General features: G+C 37.3%; 1 protein-coding gene across 37 annotated transcripts in view; it reads left to right on the top strand.

Annotated features, from left to right (window-relative positions):
• Rims2 (regulating synaptic membrane exocytosis 2) overlaps positions 1–18,884 on the top strand; it is a 392,861-nt gene that overhangs the window by 151,675 nt on the left and 222,302 nt on the right. For 35 of the 37 annotated variants that reach the window (XM_026789435.1, XM_026789445.1, XM_026789437.1 and 32 more), the window contains one exon: positions 12,479–13,404. In XM_026789435.1, the coding sequence (XP_026645236.1) occupies positions 12,479–13,404 (926 nt within the window). Of the gene's footprint in view, positions 1–12,478; positions 13,405–17,397; positions 17,458–18,884 lie in introns of all 37 variants that reach the window. The other 2 variants (XM_026789442.1, XM_013353916.2) reach the window with 1 other exon arrangement.

Genomic DNA, 18,884 nt, shown 5'->3' with positions numbered 1-18,884 from the left:
ATACATGTGTACAGATTGTATTTATAGAGGTGTGTGTTTGCATACATGTGTACAGATTGTACTTATAGAGGTGTGTCTGCATACATGTAAATAGACAGATGCAAACTGGAAACTCACGAATTGCACTAAAGGATAATTTTTTTCCCTTAAAACCAAATTATCAGCTGCTGTGGAAATGGGATTTTACTCACATTATGGTTTTATTTTGTGTATATTTTTGTACTACACAGATATAAGAAACATGAAATATAACTGCATTCAAAGTGAAATCATATGTTGTGATTTGCCATTTCAAAAAAATCCTCCTGTCTCTCACACCCACCCCCAAACTGGAGATAGCCATATTGCTGTTCTATAATGCCCTAGCTGCCAGGGGTACTCTGGCACATAGAGGTCCTCTGCTTCATTGTCTGTATTCTTCATCCTTATTTTAAGATAAGGTAGACACTAAAGATATTACTTGTCCCCAAAAATGTTATTTAGAAAGAAGAAGCGACTTGGACAGTAAGATTGTGGCTGCAAATGCCAGCAAAGCTCAGCCCTGTTTTCTCTGCTGGGATTTGGCACGAAATGACACAGTCAGCAGCAATGGGAAGAGTCTGTTGTGGGCACAGGATCAATGGGCTCGGAAGACTACAGGAGCTTATTTTAGCAATGCATTTAAAATAGGTTTCTTTAGTTTTGAAAATATAATCAGATAATACTGTATATGTTATTCAAACATGCAATTACAAGACCATTTACAGACAAGTTAACTTAATATGTTCAATAGAAACTAAAGCTTTGGTATGGGCATTATAGAACAGAAGAACATGTCCTCTCTGCTTTATAAAATTGATATTTACGTGAAACTGAGTGATTTGTGAAAAATAGGTTCATAAGACATGAAAGAACAGAGATAAAAGAGCACTGGGAGAGTTGGAGTCTTGGAAGTTTGTTTAGACATGCCGAAAAACATTTTAAGTTTTAAATAACCAAAGTACTTATTTTCCTATGATCAAATGGCATATAGCTAATGCTAATTAAATACTTTCATTAGCTGTTTGATTTGCCGTCTTTAAATCCTTGCTTGTTCACATAGACAGTCCAGTTATTCTCAAAAAGCATTTCACAAGTTTGTTCTTTTTCAATATTTGTATATAATGGAGACATTTAATAAAAATACATTCAGCTTTGGTATTTTTTCCCAGAACTGGAAATTTTCTTGCTAAAAGTGTGGTAATGAGTGAGGGTGTGTAGATAGATATATAAGCTCTTATTCAGGAAAGTCTATGAATTATCAAAGTCTGGAGAAGAAATCAGATAAGAAGTTATTTATTAATGAGTACGTTTCTGCTTACAAGTATATGCTATATTCAGTGGACATTCTGAGCGTGGTGACCAGGGACTCTGCAGTTTTCACTAAGTCCTCTTTTCCTTTTTGTGTGTACGTGTGCACCCAAGTGTGCACATTTATGTTGGAGTGCACACGTTTGTATAAGTGTGTGGAGGCCAGGAGTTGTCAGGTGTCTTCCTCAATTCACCTCCGTTTTTTGAGAAAGGGTCTCTCATTAAACCTGTAGATCAACGTTGTGACAACACCTGTTGTTGGGCAAGCTCCCATGGTTCTCCTTTCTCTGCCTCAGCAGAACTGGGATTCCAGGTGTGCTCCATTGAGCATTGCTCTTCTGTTGGTTCTATAGATGACTCTCAGGTCCTCATGCTGTTACAGCAAGCCGTTCATGGACCGAGCCAGTTCCCTATGGACATAGCACTGGTAATTTGTGATTCTTCTTATCATTTGCATATAGTCATGCTCAATTGTTTTTATTTTGTCATTAATGTTAAGCATTTTAAAGTATTTGTTAGTATGTATTGTATCTTATATAGATTAGCATTTAGAGAATAGTTTTAAAAATGTTTTTCTCCCTTTTCTCTCATGGCTCTTTTTTAGTTTTTTTTTTTAAAGTATTTATTTATTTATTATGTATACAATATTCTGTCTGTGTGTATGGCCAGAAGAGGGCACCAGACCCCATTACAGATGGTTGTGAGCCACCATGTGGTTGCTGGGAATTGAACTCAGGACCTTTGGAAGAGCACACAATGCTCTTAACCTCTGAGCCATCTCTCCAGCCCCTCTTTTTTAGTTTTTAAACACACAAACACACACACACAGACACACACACTATCTTTTTTCATCTGAGAGAAGCCATGTAGTGTTTGTTTTCCTGAGTGTTGTTTATTTTTTATCAGTTAAAAATATAAAATTTTAAGAAAACTGTGTTCCTAACAATTTAAACTTATTAATTTTATGAGCTCTAAGGAAATTCTTTCCTCTAGGATGGTGAACTAAGGAAAAAAGAGGAGACCCCTATTCTTCAATCTTTTCCTTTCTGCTCATACACTAATTAGTGCAACTGTTAGATTTCTGGAGCTGGTACTACTGCTGAGCTCCTTGGGAGACAGTTGACCTGGAGAGTTCCTGTAGGAAGCTTGGAAAGCCCAGCTTGAGTGTGGGAAACTGGCAAAGCCATCACCTGCACGGCCATGCTCAAGAAGAATGGCAAAGCTTTTCTTTGAAGTCCAAGTCTGAGTGTTTATGCACAGTTGATTGGCATGTACAAAGATTAGCAGCGCACAGCTTAAAACCGCTCCCCTATAGCCATGCAACTGTCAGCTACATTCAGAGGGACTAGTTGGTCCTATGCTTGTTCCTTCCCAGACTAGCTGGAGTTGGTGAGCTCCCATTAGCTCAATTAGACTGTTTCAGTGGGTGTACCCATCATGATCTTGACCTCTTTGCTCATATTCTCATTCCTCCCACTCTTTAATTGGACCTTGGGAGCTCAGCCAGTGCTCTGATGCGGGTCTCTGCTTCTGTTTCCATCAGTTGCTGGATGAAGATTCTATGGTGATATTTAAGATAACCATCAGTCTGATTACAGGGCAAGTCAAGATCGGGTCCCCTCTCCGCTATTGCTTAGGTTTTAGCTGGAGTCATCCTTGTGGATTTCTGGGAATTTCTCTAGAGCCAGGTTTCTGCTAACCCTATAATGACTCCCTCAATCAAGAAATCTCTTTCCTTGCTCCCATCTCTGTCTTTCCTCCATCATGACTGTCCCATTTCTCAAGTTCTCCTCACCCCTGTCCTTCTCCTCTTCTCTTCTCCTTCCACCCTCCCTTCTTCCCCCATGCCAAAGCTCCCAATTTTGTCAGTCAGTCTTGTTTGTTTCCAATTTCTAGGTGAATCTATACATGTTTTTTTGGGCTCACCTTATTAGGATCATGAACTATAGGCTGAATGTCCTTTGTTTATAGCTAGCATTCACTTATGAGTGAGTACATACCATATTCATCTTTTTTTTTTTTTGGGTCTGGGTTACCGCTTCAGGATAGTGTTTTCTAATTCCATCCATTTGCATGCAAAATTCAAGATGTCATTACTTTTTACCGCTGTGTAGTACTCTAATGTGTAAATGTGCCACATTTTCTTTATTCATTCTCCGGTTGAGGGGCATCTAGGTTGTTTCCAGGTTCTGGCTATTACAAATAATGCTGCTAGGAACATAGTTGGACAAATGCTTGTGTAGTATGATTGAGCATCTTTTGGTGTATGCCCAAGAGTGCTTTTGCTGGATCCTGAGGCAGGTTGATTCCCAATTTTCCGAGGAATCTCCATACAAACAATGGATGAGTGTCCCCTTACTCTACATCCTCTCCAGCATAAGCTATCATTGCTGTTTTTGATCTTAGCTATTTTGACAGGTATAAGATGGTATCTCAGAGTTGTTTTGATTATTCATTTCCCTGATGGCTAAGGATGTTGAACATTTCCTTAAGTATCTTTTGGCCATTTGTGATTCTTCTGTTGAGAATTCCCTGTTTAATTCTGTACCCCATTTTTAAATTGGGTTATTTAGAATTTTGATGTCTAATTTCTTGAGTTCTTTATATATTTTGGAAATCAGTCCTTTGTCTGATGTGGGGTTGGTGAAGATCTTTTCCCATTCAGTAGGCTGCTTTTTTGCCTTATTGACTGTGTCCTTTGCTTTACAGAAGCTTCTCAGTTTCCAGAGGTTCCATTTATTTATCGTTGCTCTTAGTGTCTTTGCTACTGGGATTATATTTAGGAAGTGGTCTCCTGTGTCCATGAATTGAAGACTACTACCCACTTCCTCTTCTATTAGGTTCAGCATGGTGAGATTTATATTGAGGTATTTAATCCATTTGGACTTGAGTTTTGTGCATGGCAATAGATATGGATCTATTTTCATTCTTCTACAGGTTGACATCCAGTTATGCCAGCATCATTTGCTGAAGATGCTTTTTTCTTCCATTGTATAATTTTAGCTTCTTTGTCAAAAATCAGGGGTTCATAGGTGTGTGGATTAATATCCGGTCTTCAGGTTGATTCCATTGGTCAACATCTCTGTTTTTATGCCAGTACTATGTTGTTTTCATTGCTGTAGCTCTGTAATAGAGCTTGATGTCAGGGATTGTGATGCCTCCGCAAGTTCCTTTATCGTATAGGATTGTTTCAGCTATCCTGGTTTCCTTTTTCCTTGTTTGTGTCAGGTTCTACAGATTTGACCAGAGTGCATCCATTCCATTCTCTTCTGCCTGTTCACAGTTTGCAATGTAATAAAGGTTTATTTATTTAGGGGGTAGACTCATGAAAAAAGTAGTGATCAGCAGTTCTCTGTGTGAGTGGGGAACCTTAGCTGCATCCAGCAGACAAGGGGCTCGTGCACACCCATATGTCTGCATATATAGTACCCAAGACCATGCTCAATGTGGGCCAGCATCCCGAAGGCCATTGGCTGAAAGAGCTCCCCCAGCACCTGGCACCCCGCACCGTTTGCTTACTGTCATTACATGAACATTCCCTCGCTGTCTCCAATGTGTTCTGACTCCATACATGCCCTTCAAGTTTGTGCAGCGTGCAACTCAAGTCAACGTGTGTAGGAAGAGGGCTAGAAGCTTGGGGATCTCCAAGTGCTATTAAATTAAAACTGTAGGTGTCATTCCCCCCACCCCTCAACCTGAGTTCTTTGGAAAAACCAGTGTAACTCAATAGCTCTCAGTGAGTGATAAGGAATTATTTTTTTCTGCTTTATTCTCCTCCCTTCTCAGTGACTGTCCCCCTGTTAAATGTCAGGCTGTCTCAGATCATCTTCTCAGTGACTGTCCCCTGTTCAATGTCAGGCTGTCTCAGATAATTTTTGAGCTAAAGAAGTCTCAGGATGAATAATGGGGACTTCTGAGCAACCATTCTTCTATTTCTAGGCTTTTGATTGGCTGAGCAATAGTGTGCTGTGGTAAATATTTGATAGTAAGTGCATTAAAGTAAAAAGGACCCAACTTGCAAGGTTTGAGAACTTCCATGGTATTAACACCTGCAAGCTAATTTTAAGCTATTGATATGACATCACCAACCTAGGAGTTGTAAGAGAGGCTTCTGAAGGCTCTTGCTTCAACAGTCCTTGAATAAAAAGAGATAAAATGCTATGCTGTTCACTTTGTTTCATCTAAAGTCACCACCCCTCCCCCCCGCCAGCTTATATGTTTTAGACAACCTACATTCATTTTCTTTTCATGGGTGCCTTTCACTCATGTTATTTACTTGTCTTCCATAGAAAGAACAACTAGGTTAGTGCTGGCACTGGGTGCCTAAGCTACCTTTTTTGTCCTCAGTGCTATTCTTCCCTCTCCTAACGTAGATCGTATAATCACATGCTTGTGAAGGAAGCTTTTTCTTTTTAAAAAGTTTCCCTAGAGAATCGGGGAGTACAGAACTCCAAGAGAATATGACATTCGAGAGTTAGCAGGATCGTGTATGTCTTATATCTAAAGGAGGGGTGCTGGCACATAGGCTGCACAATAGAAATGGCAGAAGCCACAGAGGAAGCAGAGCTTGCCAACTGGACACTGCTTCCCACTGGTAAAAATAGGGCAGTAGAAACTGTGCCTATTAAAGTTCTATCTAAATTTATTGTCTTGTCTTATCATATGACCATTCTTATGATCAAGAGAACCTGGGGAAAAGCAGTTTTTGTATTAGACACACTTCTCCTCTATAAGTCGTCAAGATTCTCTTGTTGGAAGGTCATAAGCTGGATACGAAGCTGGAGACCACATGTACTTTACAGCTTCTCTCTCTCCATTTGTCCTAGTTCAGTGCTTACTTATTGGCTTCTTACTATTATTTCCTCCACTTCTCATTTAAGAATAGTATTTTTATCTAGGTGTGGTGGCTCATACCTTTAATTTCAATATTTGGGAGGCAGAAAAAGGTCAATCTCTTTGAGTTCAAGGCCAATCTGGTCTATATAACTAGGACTACATTGTGTGGCACTTTCTAAAAAAAATGTTCAAAAATAAAATTAATTTTATCTGGTAGATTTGTGATGTTTCCATTCATATATGTATCTATCATGTAATGTTTAAATCAGATCGAACATACCTATCTCTTCAAAATTTATTTCTTTGACATGACATGAAAAATGTCCTTTTTCTAGTTTTTAAAAACTGTATATTATGATATCATTATTTATACTACCCATAGTTATTAAGTAGCATATCAGAATTTAGCACATCTATCAACTATAACTTCGTACGTATTGATCAGCCTCTTTCTGTCTCACTTAGCCTCTGGAACTACTATCACAGTCTTGAGAGAGCTGAACTTTTTCCAGTTTACAACTGGGCCTGAGCTTCATTTCCTAAAAGGACAACAAGGGAGATAGCACGTACTAGGCCTGAGCCTCTCCCCATGGCACCTCAAGGCAGTGACCAAAAAGGACAGTTCCTGAAATCTCCCTAAAACATACTCTGTCTTGCCCAAGTTTGCCACCAAATGACAAAACTATAACCACAGTCAATTAAAGTTGTATTAATGTAGCCACAGCCTGCTTCACCAATTAACTGTGTTTAAGATGACCTTACGGTCCTTAGAGTCTCCCTAGCCAAGCTTAAAGGGGGCCTGCATGCTCCTTTCCCTCATGCTGGAGTAAATGCTCTTTGTCTCAGCATACTATTTGATTCTGGGGGCTTCCTTCAGTGATTCTCGGACCCTAAAAATCATTTGTGCTGAGGAGACTTCCAGGACCAGTTCACTAGTGAGTAGGTCTCGGGCCATAGTACATAGGTCACCCATTGTCTAGGAGGACTCAGGGTCCTCAAATCCTGCCACCAGCCACAGGTGAGCATGACTAGAGAAGATGGCCAACCAACTTGGACCTTGTCCTGCTACTTGGTACTAGGCTACAAGAGCCTGTTGTTTCTGGGACAAGAACTGATAGGAACTGCTCGGTTTTAGGTTTGACCAATGTGGTGCTTAGTTCTCGGGCAGAGTTCTGTGATCGCTGTCCCTTGATACCTTCAGTGCACAGAGATGAGCCATATTATAATTCCCAATGTAGAGTTATTGTTAGGAAAACCAGTCCCAGGGCCCAAGAATGATGCTAGGATGGATTGAATCTAAGTTAGAGTTAAGAGTACTTGACCATTTTCAGGGTACACTCTGGCTTATGGCGCACTGGTTGAAATGCAGCAGAAAATTGAGACTGCTTGCTCCTGGGTCTTACCATGGCAGGTGTCCACTGATTGTCAGAGCTGGTCTACAAGTTCTGCCTGTGAGAGAAAATTGCAAAAATTATATTTTAGATAAGCTATTAATTACATAATATATTTATTTTTACCATAGTATGAAATGTCCCTATACTTATTTTACTTAGTAAATATTGAATATTTTTTTTGTATTTTTGATATTGGGATATCCTGACCAAATCGACAATCCCTACTACTAAAATTCATGCTTTAGTATATGAAGACAAACAATAAGTATGTAATTTCTGAAATGTCATAGTTTTTTAATTGTCATAATTAGATGACTGTAAGTGACTAAAGACATGAAAAGATGAGCAGCTTAACTGAGAACCTGTACAGAAGATGCAGGTGACTTGTTTAATAGGGTGGTCAGGCCCCGCCTTCTTGAGAAATCCAGAGCAGGGCAAAGACTTGAAGAGTGTCTCTAAGGGAGGGCTGGGGTGCCCAGCACTTTGTGTCCTGGTGTGGAGTGGTCAGGAAGGGAGGGCAGGACTCCTAGGCTCCACAGTGAACCCCACCTGATTTGCCTAAAGAGGAATGAACGAGAAAGAGGGTGGAAGATATAGTAAATAAGAAGGAAGTTTGATAGTAATCTGTCGATTGGAATGACTGAAAATTTCTAGGCTTTAAAATTTGGAAGAAGCAAAATATACTTTGGGGAAATTGGTTGTTTTATTTGATATGAGCTGTGGACTCATTTTGGTTGTATTTTATCATTAGTTAACATTTATTTGGAAAATAATTCTATTGAACTTTTATTCCTTTCTTTTGGAAGATTCTACAGATCTTAGACATCTTACAGGTTTTTATAAATGACTCTTGATGGGTGTGTTGGCACACATTTAATTCAAACCCTAGAGAGTTAGAGGCAGGTTGATCTCTGTGAGTTCCAACTTGATCTGCATAGTGAGTTCCAGGACATCCAGGGTTATGTAGAGAGACCCTACGACAAAAAGCCAACCAAACAAAAACAAAAGTAAGAGAAAAAAAAAAGAGAATCACTCTATTATCTTTACTTATCCCACAATGCTTCTAAGACCTAAGTTAATTCTAGAAGAAAATTTTGTAGATGAATAATGGAGCTGATTGAATTGTGCTACCACATATCCCTAGACTGTCATTTAAAGTGAATGATTGAGAGACTGATGGATAGCATAACTGTTCTGTCTCTTTACTCAGACCCCAAACATTGCCTTATTCATATATTATAGAAGTCATTTGAGCAATTTCTCAAAAGTATAATGTTAGCTTTTAAATAACTAGGTTTTGACTGTAAGGAAACTACTGTTTTGTCTTTATTTTGGGAGGTAAAAGATTTCAGACAATGAGATGGGCCATGTTTAGATTATAAGTTAAATGAGCCAAACTGGATTTATACCTAGTGTCTAACCAGCTTCTTAGTTCACACAGCACTTTTTCTTAAAATTATGAATTTCCATAACACCTGTTCCTTTTTAAATTTTGGGGGGGTAACATTTTCTTTTTAGATTAAAAACATAAACACTGGAAAGAGTTACAAAATGGGCTTGTTTCGTGATAAAAGCTAAAGAGCAGAATTATTAATCAGTTTTAATGACACTGAATTCTGTCATTTTCAAAGGAATATAATTTCTATAAGGGAAGTGGTTTGTAAATTTGTAGTGCTCCAGTTTTTAGTATAGCGACCAGAAATGCCTTGGATCCGGATTGCCTTTGGCTCAGTGTTGTGAAGCCGTAATCAGCTAAGTACCGTAATCCTCCTCAGGGTACATTCTCACTTGACCTGCAGCTATATAGAGCCTCACAGAGACAGCGTCAAAATAACCTGGCCTTGCACGTCCCTCGCTGCAGTGTTTTGTGGCTTCCTCCTTGAGTGAATGCTGCTTAACTTTCAGTAGTCGAGGTTTGTAATAATATGATCGCAAGCCAAGAGTCTTTCAAGCCATCTGATTAAGGATGGCTCCTGGGATTCTGCTGGGGTTGGAAGGATTAAGAGAATGCACTGCCTGGCGTAATGTTGATGTGTTTTCGTCAGCCTGGTGACTCTTGCCTGACAGATGTGCATTGGTAGAACTAAGGTAAAAATAAGAATGCTAAATATTATTATGATGTGTAAACATTTTTCATGCTTTTTACAAATATAAATCGACTTGTTCCGCTTTTAGAAGAGGAACTGTATGCATGGGACATGTATACTGCATGTTCCACATGGTCACAGATTTGGTTAGATTCATGATGTACCCTAGTTTAAGAGCTTTGAATTTTGACTTTGCAATATTTAATCTAAACTATATAGTCAGCTTTAAAATTGTATTTGTGAAGTATTATTTTCATTCAAATTTGCAAAATCCATGTTTCATAAAGCATTTTAAAAGATGGAGGTATCGTTTCAAATTTTGGAATTTTTGAATGTCAGCTGCATAGTCTTTCATTTTTAAAATGACAGTTATTGAATATAAAATGATGGTAGTTTCTTGTTTCTATTTTTTAATGTGACCTAATATAATTTTTTTTATAAAATTGTTATTAAATGATCTTTACCAATAAGATTTTTTATTGGAATATATAGCTAGTGCTAAGTTGTTGTCCTGTAAAATTCAAATTTATATAATGACATTCAGCGTCACTAAGATTCTTAAAAGTTTTCTATATCATTAGTTAAGAGTTAAAAATATTTTAAGACTTATCTTTTCATGCATTCTCTTACTGTCCTTATAAATGTTTTCATATGTCTTCTGCCCTATTTTCAGAGGTTTGATATTAACTGGTAAATATGGTCAGTATTATTCTGGTATCATTACCACAAGCCAGTGAAGAAAGCCAATGGAAATTGTAATAATAGCAGGAAAATTAATATGCAATATATAAACTGAAACTGCCTCTGGGATATTAAAAAAGTAATAAATTTGAAACAATATATTTTTTTAGCATTTTTCTCATCCATCACCATGGTTTTCCAGACATAAAGTTTTAAATAGTTGACATATTTCTTGCTCAAATTATCATGCATAGTTAGATAAAGATTTATAATGGAACATCTGGCGCATTGTACAACAGAGTATTTAGAAATAGGCTGGGAAGTTTGTCTGCCTGACTAGCAGTTCTCAGCAACTGAGACAGAAATGCTGCCCTGTGCGGCAGATAGACATAGGATCTCTATGTGTGTTTCCTGTTAGTGGGCGGACATTACTTTAATACAGTCATACAGGCTTAATACTGAGAAGTAGGTGAGTAGAAACGGGGAATTTAAGTATGTGCTGATATGATGATATCAGGAAATAGGAATAAACAGATGGAAGTGGAAAATTGGAAAAAAAGTGTACTTTTGGTTCTTAATTTCTCAGAATCTTTGAATGATTAACTCAGAACTTCCTAGGTGAATTGCTTTGAATTATGACTTATGGTTGATTGTTATTATATGCTTTATTATCCTTTTAGAGAAACATACACATTATAATTTATTTTGCTTGTCATTTTTTCCTGAGAATAACAGAAACTAAGGCTTATTTCATAAGCCTTTGTGCAGGCAACATCCAGATTAGACATGTCTGTGCAGACTGGACACCAATGTTCAGATTAGATATATCTGTGCAGACTGGACACCAATGTTCAGATTAGATATATCTGTGCAGACTGGACACCAGTGTCCAGATTAGACATATCTGTGCAGACTGAACACCAGTGTCCAGATTAGACATATTTGAATTTTGATGGAGTTTCTTTAGTTCCTGAAATTTTAAAATTTAAAAGACAGTATGTATGAAATGATTCATGATGTACTTAGTAGATATTTTCTTTTCCCAAAATTAATGTGTCAGAGTAACTGATAGTAGATTATTTACTTTCAAGAATCTTACAATTGAATGTTACCTGACTTTTGGTAGAGTTTTAATATACTAAAGTGTACTGTAGTACTTCACGTTTTATTTTAATCATCAGGACCAATAATTCTCCCAATTTCAGATTTCAACCACTATTCCACCTTACTTAAGCCCAATAGAAAGGAGCATATATACCATGATTCAGATGCCTTAGGGATATTTCATAATCTCTACAACAAAGTGATTACTAGTTTAATATTGAATTTATGTTTCCTATAGAATGATTAGAAAAACAGCTGTTTTAGCCAGGGACTGACTGTTTATCTTTCTTTGGGAACAGAATTCTATAATGGGAGGTAATTTTTTTTATTTGTTGTTTGCAGTTAGGATCCTCTGCTAAGATTATTCACCTTATACTTATTTTCAAAACTTTCATATTGTTTCCTCAAGGTAGGAACAACATTGTTTTAAGCATGATTTGATGATATTCTGCTGGAAATCCATAATACTTAAAGCTTTTGTTTAAACAAATTAGCTTGATGAAGCTTTGGTATTGATGTTATAAGATTTGACTTCCTTAGGATCATTCGGCATGATGATAATTGGGGATAATAATGTTGTATTCATTTACGTGTTCCTAATCAATCAATGATTCAGTGTGCAACTAAAATAATCTCAGTTAAGTGTATAATCCAAGTCTCTTATTTGAAAATACAGACTCTTCGAGATTAGGTGCAATAAGTATAACTAAGAAATTCAGATCCTGTATCTACAGTATAATTTTCATGATATACACTTATCATAATGGGTTTTTTCTTTAGTCATTTGTATAAAAATAATACCCAGAGTAAACTGAATGTTCTATAGTATGTACTTGATTGCATACCAAATGTGCACACCCAGGCACACATACACACACGATGTTGTGTAGGTTAATATTATAATATTATAGTATTTTTAAGCTGTGTTTTCACAAGACAAAATTCAAAATGATCTGTCTACCTAAATGTATGCATCCCCCTGTCAGTGAACCTGTGAAGTGTAACTTGCTTAAATGTCATCTCAGAGTCTTTTTCTCTGGTTTCTAGGAAAAGAAGTCCATCAGTGTCCAGGGATCAAAATCGAAGATACGACCAAAGTGAAGAGAGAGAGGAGTATTCACAGTATGTCCCTTCAGACAGCACAATGCCCAGATCGCCATCAGATTATGCTGATAGACAATCTCAACGTGAACCTCAGTTTTATGAAGAACCTGATCATTTAAATTATAGGGATTCTACCAGGAGAGGCCATAGACATTCCAAAGAGTATCTTGTAGACGATGAGGATGTGGAGACCCGAGACGAGTATGAAAGACAGAGGAGGGAGGAGGAGTACCAGGCACGCTACAGAAGCGATCCTAATCTGGCCCGGTATCCCGTAAAGCCTCAGCCCTATGAAGAACAAATGCGGATCCACGCGGAAGTGTCCCGAGCACGACATGAGAGAAGGCACAGTGATGTGTCTTTGGCAAATGCTGAACTAGAAGATTCCAGGATTTCTCTGCTAAGGATGGATCGACCATCAAGGCAAAGATCTGTCTCTGAACGGAGAGCTGCGATGGAAAATCAACGATCCTATTCAATGGAAAGAACTCGAGAGGCTCAGGGACACAGTGCTTATCCACAAAGGACCACAAATCATAGCCCCCCCACTCCCCGGCGGAGCCCTATACCGGTCGATAGACTGGACATGCGGCGCGCCGACTCTCTGCGGAAACAGCACCACTTAGATCCCAGCTCTGCCGTCAGGAAAACGAAACGGGAAAAAATGGAAACCATGTTAAGGAATGATTCTCTGAGTTCAGACCAGTCGGAGTCAGTGAGGCCCCCGCCACCAAAGCCTCATAAATCTAAGAAAGGAGGTAAAATGCGCCAGGTTTCGCTGAGCAGCTCCGAGGAGGAACTGGCGTCCACACCGGAGTACACGAGTTGTGACGATGTTGAGATCGAGAGCGAGAGCGTGAGTGAGAAAGGTAAGCTCTGCCACGCGTGCCCTGCAGGGTGAGCCTTCCTTCCGGAGCCAGTTCTGCTTGTATTCAAGTATTTTAAAGGCGTTGGCCATGTGAGAAAAAATCCTACAAGAACACTGTGCCTTGTTATCCTTGTATAAAAAAGTCGTTTTAAAAAACACCTTCTTGAGTTTCTTGAAGGCATCCTTGTGTTATTAGAAGGCACATGTACACAAACTTATTAGTTCTAGCTTGAAAAGTAACAGCTTTTGTATTATTTATAAAAGTAGGAATGTGTTCATGATAGAACATTTGAAATATCTATCGCTCAAAGTATTTTAAAGAATGAAATAGCACCTTACCCCATTCCTAAGAAAGAACTGCTGTTGTCCTTAGGTTTCAGCCCCTTTTCTCTGAAAGTAGAGTTTTCAGATTTATAAATTTAGTATCATACTCTAAATAGCTTCGTGCTTTTCAATTGCTGCCATATAGTCTTATTTTCAAGTTATTTAATATTCTTTAGAAACTTAAGTGACTGCACTTTGTTCTATCATAAGAATATATCATGATATTTACTTGTTTGAGGTATAGAAATTTATTCTAAATGTTATGTAAACAATATTGTCTTGATCTTTACGTATAATTTTTGCCTGCCTCTCTCTCTGTATGTGTGTGTGAATATTTGATTTTATACTTTAATTCATATTTTACAGTTGCTTTCCATAAAGGTTCTTAGCATTTTCTGTGCTATTTTCATATGTGCTTGAACTTTTTGTTTTATATCACCCAATTTTTGTCTCCCGAATGGGCCACGCAAATACCACATCTCATTATCTGAATTTTATCTAATTTTATTGTGATATGAGTCATCTCTTCATTCCTTAATTCTTCCTATCTACTTCTTCTGGATGTTCTAGTTTTCTCTTATTAATTTATGAGTTGTTTTTTGTATTAGAATTTGTCTCTAATTATCTGTTATTTTGTTAAATTTATTTTCTATTTGGATGGTTGTCTATTAATTTCCTTTGATCATTTGGAGATAGCATGCTTAGTACAGCTACAGTTGAGTTTTCTTTGTTGATATTTTTTCATTATGCCCATCCTTAAACACTTTTCATTCATCTTCAAATCTATTATATAATTAGATATATATGTTCCCCTTAACATTATTTTTAACCATTAATTTTTTCCCCTGGAATTTATTTTGATATGTAATGAAGTATATTAGATTGGTGAGTATCTGACATGAATTCTTCATGTCAACTTCTGCTTCTCCTTCCTTCCAGTTGTGTCGTGATGTTTAGCAAATTGTCCTTTTCTTTTTTAGAATAATCAACAGTAATAAGTAGAGGAATCCAGGTCATATAAAATTATAAGTTTTAAAATTTATATAGTGATTTTATACTGTAGCATAAGTAATTAGAAAATACAAATCAAAAGTAGTTTTTTACCTAAAACTAGAAAATGTGATTAAAAATAATTATCAAAACATGATGGTATTTGCAGGAAATATGATAAAATTTTCCTCATAACAAAGTAAGAATAGAAGTTCTTTTCTCTTACTATGCAGGAAGACTAAATACTACAAAGAAATGTACCGAACCATGTCATGAGGTTGATCGTAGCCACAGTCTCCCTTGGGGTTTCCAGTGCCCTGTTTTATAAAGCTAAAGCTGTGGGAAAATAGCCAGGTGTTGTAGGGAGAAGTCACTTGACTAGACACAAACCAAATAAAGTAATTGCAAGTGTGGCTTGCTAGAAAAATGGACAGATGAGTGGACCTAATGTAGTATTTAGAAAGTCATGAATACTACTGTCTAAAAGCACTACTGTGCAAAAGAGGACATGAAATTTTAAACAAATGGGTCTGGGGAAAAATAAGATACATATTTCATAATTGTTACTTTCAATTGTGGTCCTTGAGCGAACTGAGTTAATAGAAGTGTGACTTCTAAAGAGAACTGCAGGTCTCAGTCAGTTTCATTAAAGAATATGTAGAAATTTCAGTTTCATTGAAAAACATGCTTTAAGTATATTTAATAATGGTGATTTTCCACATTTCATAGGGTATTTATCATGAAAGCTTGTTTTTGGTGGTTTGGTTCCTATTCCCTCTAGTTTGCTTATTCTTTGCTAAAATAATATCTTCATTTGCCAAACAAGAACATATTTTACCAAAACTCATAGAGATGCTTCACTGTAGAAATACAGTGAAGAGTCTAGGTGACAGCATACAGGGCTATTATGTCCTATGGTTCTAAAGTAGTGACATTAAAACTCCCATAAATTAACTCTGTGCTTGTTAAACTTATACATGATACAGATAAGCCCAAGTTCAACGCCCATCATACATAGGAAGAAACTTCCTGTCTCACTGTGCTGTCTTCTGGCTTCTCTCGTACAGGGCCCGACTTATTGCTTACCTAACAGTTTGTTCTGCAAAGTACGATTTCTGCTAATAGACACCTCATAGGCATAGCCATACTTTCAAGTTCAGCAGAAGAAATAGAAGTAATTCGCTTTTCCTGTTGCATGGTTCTTTAAGAGTAGAGTGGTGGGAAGAAATGTTGATGCTGGACATCTCTGAGAAGATGCCGGTGTCCTCTCTCGACATGCGTCATTATAGTGATGTTTTTATTCATGAAAAGTATCAGATGGCGAAGTAAGCACTTTGTAAACATAATCCAAGATCTTAATGCATCGTCATCCGTGCTGTCAGCGGATGCATGGCATTCCCCAACAACCAGAGGGGTTTATTAGCAGCCTCGGAACACATTTTTTTTTTCTCAGAAACTTTTGTGAAGCTGTCATTCTGATGAGGATCAGGAAAATCTCCAAAGAGAGCCATCCTTGGTTTTGCCGCCTCAGGGTAACGAGTTCCAAGGACTGTTTCACATCACAGCTAGTCTGCTCGTTGTATTTATTTACCTGTTGCGTTTCATTTTTTTTTTTAAATAATACCAACTCTTATCTTTGCAAAGCAAGTTTGGGCCAAGTAGTATAATTTAATTTTTTGTCTAATAATGTATATGTAACATAAACTCTGTCATTGCAGAAAAAAGGCTTCTTCCCAAGCCTTGGTATGTGTCTCCCACACAAAAACTATTTCTTGCTGTTTTAATGATATTTATCTTTCAGTTCAAAACAAGTCTTGATTTTGATTTTTTTCTTAAAAAACTTGCTTTCCTTTTGGCTTGACTGTTTTTTCCTTCCTAGACTTTACTAATACAGAAATTCTTTTGACATTTATACACTACTTAGGTTAGACTACACTATTTTAAATACATACAATTTCACCCATTTTTAGACTCATTGTCATTTTGATTAGCGTATTTTGTTAAGTCATGTTAATAAGTATAACCCAGTAGTGATTTTTTATTATTTGCTTAAAAGTGAAAGGGATATTAAAGAGAAAGTGTATCCCTAGTTTAGTCTAAGAGTTCAGTCTTGGTTGTGTCCTCCACTTAGAATACAATCTTTTTCTGCTTTTTAAAACACTCCATAGAGGACCCAAGTCTGTTCTCATCACCCATTGCTGGCTTACAAGCCTTTGAAAATCAGAGCTAGGTTATCTTATGTCCTCTTAAGGCGTACATGTGATGTACATCCATACATCCACGCAAGACAACATATATTAGAATAAATAGATCTAAACCTCTTAGGTCTAAGTCCTTATCTATAAATCTGTGAATAAGAATAATAGCACTTTTTTTGTAATTTGATTACTAAAGAAATAAAGCGAAACTATCCAAACATACACACAATGGATAACTAGTAAGTAACTAATAGCTTTAGATTGCTTATTTTATGTTCTGTGGTAGTCAAGAATTCTACAAGTGGATTCTCCAGTGATCGTAATGAAAATGTAACCGTGGTTATGTGGATTGTGTTGATTTCAGCTCTTCCAGGGTCTGCCCTGTGTTTAACTGTTTATTTTTAATTGGTGAGGTGGACTTTTGAGATATAATTCAATGCTTCAGTAAATGTAAAGCATCTATTTCTCATTTTTCTGCCAAGAACTTTTTCCGTGCCTATTATTTAGAAGGTGTTGGATTGGATCCAGTGGAGAATGTAGAGGTAAATAGCATTCTTTCTCACCTCAAGAAATTAAGAATAAAATTACTAGATACATAGTCTTCCAAAGAGTCATTTATTCTCTACACTGATTATTTTCTGTGCACAATTTGTCTTGTAACACTTATTTTTTTGGTTCAATGTGATATATTTACCATTCAGAATGTTAAATTAATTATCTACCGGATTTGTGTTCATCTAGTTAACCAAAAACTGATTGAGATAAATTATTAATGCTGATGCTATAGTGTCTCTGAATTTATCGATTTAATGTTATTCTCAGAGTTTGGAATGTTGTTCATAAACTTTATAATGTACCCTTTGCTTTGTTATTTTTATTTTCTTCCCTAAACATCACCATTGATAGCTGGGCCTGGCTAACTGTGTGTTTTTTGAGATTGTCTTACTGACCTCTGCTTCCGAGGGGCCGCTACCACTGCAGCCCACTGTGACACCATAGACTTGTCTAGAGACTGCAGCTACCCTCTAGGGAACAGAAGCCACTCCTTCATTCCACTTCCCTTCTCCATATGGAGATGGTCGCAACTACTAAAGATTTTTTAAAAAAATTTTAAAAAAGTGGAGCAGAGCAAAAATATCAGACTAACTGACATATCAGGAGTTATGTGTGTTGGTGTATGTGTGTGCATGCATATGTGTGCGCATGCTCTATAGTCTAACAACATCAAAATACATAATCATTCCTTGATTCTGCAAGCAATTATTCTAGGACCCCCACCCCCAGACCTTACTGTGAAAATTTAAGTTCTTTATCTAAAATGCCAGCATTTGCATGTAACTTGTGCACGCCACCTTGTCCCTCTTCAATCTTAAAACATACCATGGACGTGAATGCACATGATATTAACATTCAGTGTGTGTGTCTGCACACGATGTTACACTGTTTGATGGTGGACGATGAGGGTGTAGGCCAGTATGTGCTCATGGCAGGTATAACCAAAACCAATCTCAGTCTCGCTGTTTCTTGTGGGGTTGGAATCTTCAGATAGAGAAGTCTCTTCCTCGCTTGGGGTTCTGCCCAGCTCCCGTCCCTGTGTTAGACTTGGGGACTTATTTGCTGCAGGTTTTTAGCTCTAGACCACTCTGATCTAGACCTCCATCAGGATTAGGAGTGGTGTTTGATTGCCACGTGGTGTCTTGTAGGTGCTATGCTTTTATTTTTAAAATTTATTTTAATCACAGTGTGGCACATTTCCAACTTCTTTATGCAATTACACCATTAATATTTCCCCAACTGTACAAGGATACCCTTTGAAGCACTTACATTCAGTGTGGACTGCTCAGCTTCTCTTGCATTGTTTTATAGATGGTTGCTAAAGGTCTTCTTCTTCTTCTTCTTCTTCTTCTTCTTCTTCTTCTTCTTCTTCTTCTTCTTCTTCTTCTTCTTCTTCTCCTTCTCCTTCTCCTTC

This window comes from Microtus ochrogaster, unplaced genomic scaffold (genome assembly GCF_000317375.1).
Source record: "Microtus ochrogaster isolate Prairie Vole_2 unplaced genomic scaffold, MicOch1.0 UNK19, whole genome shotgun sequence".
NCBI lineage: Eukaryota > Metazoa > Chordata > Mammalia > Rodentia > Cricetidae > Microtus > Microtus ochrogaster.
This window is presented reverse-complemented; position numbering and strand designations above follow the sequence as displayed.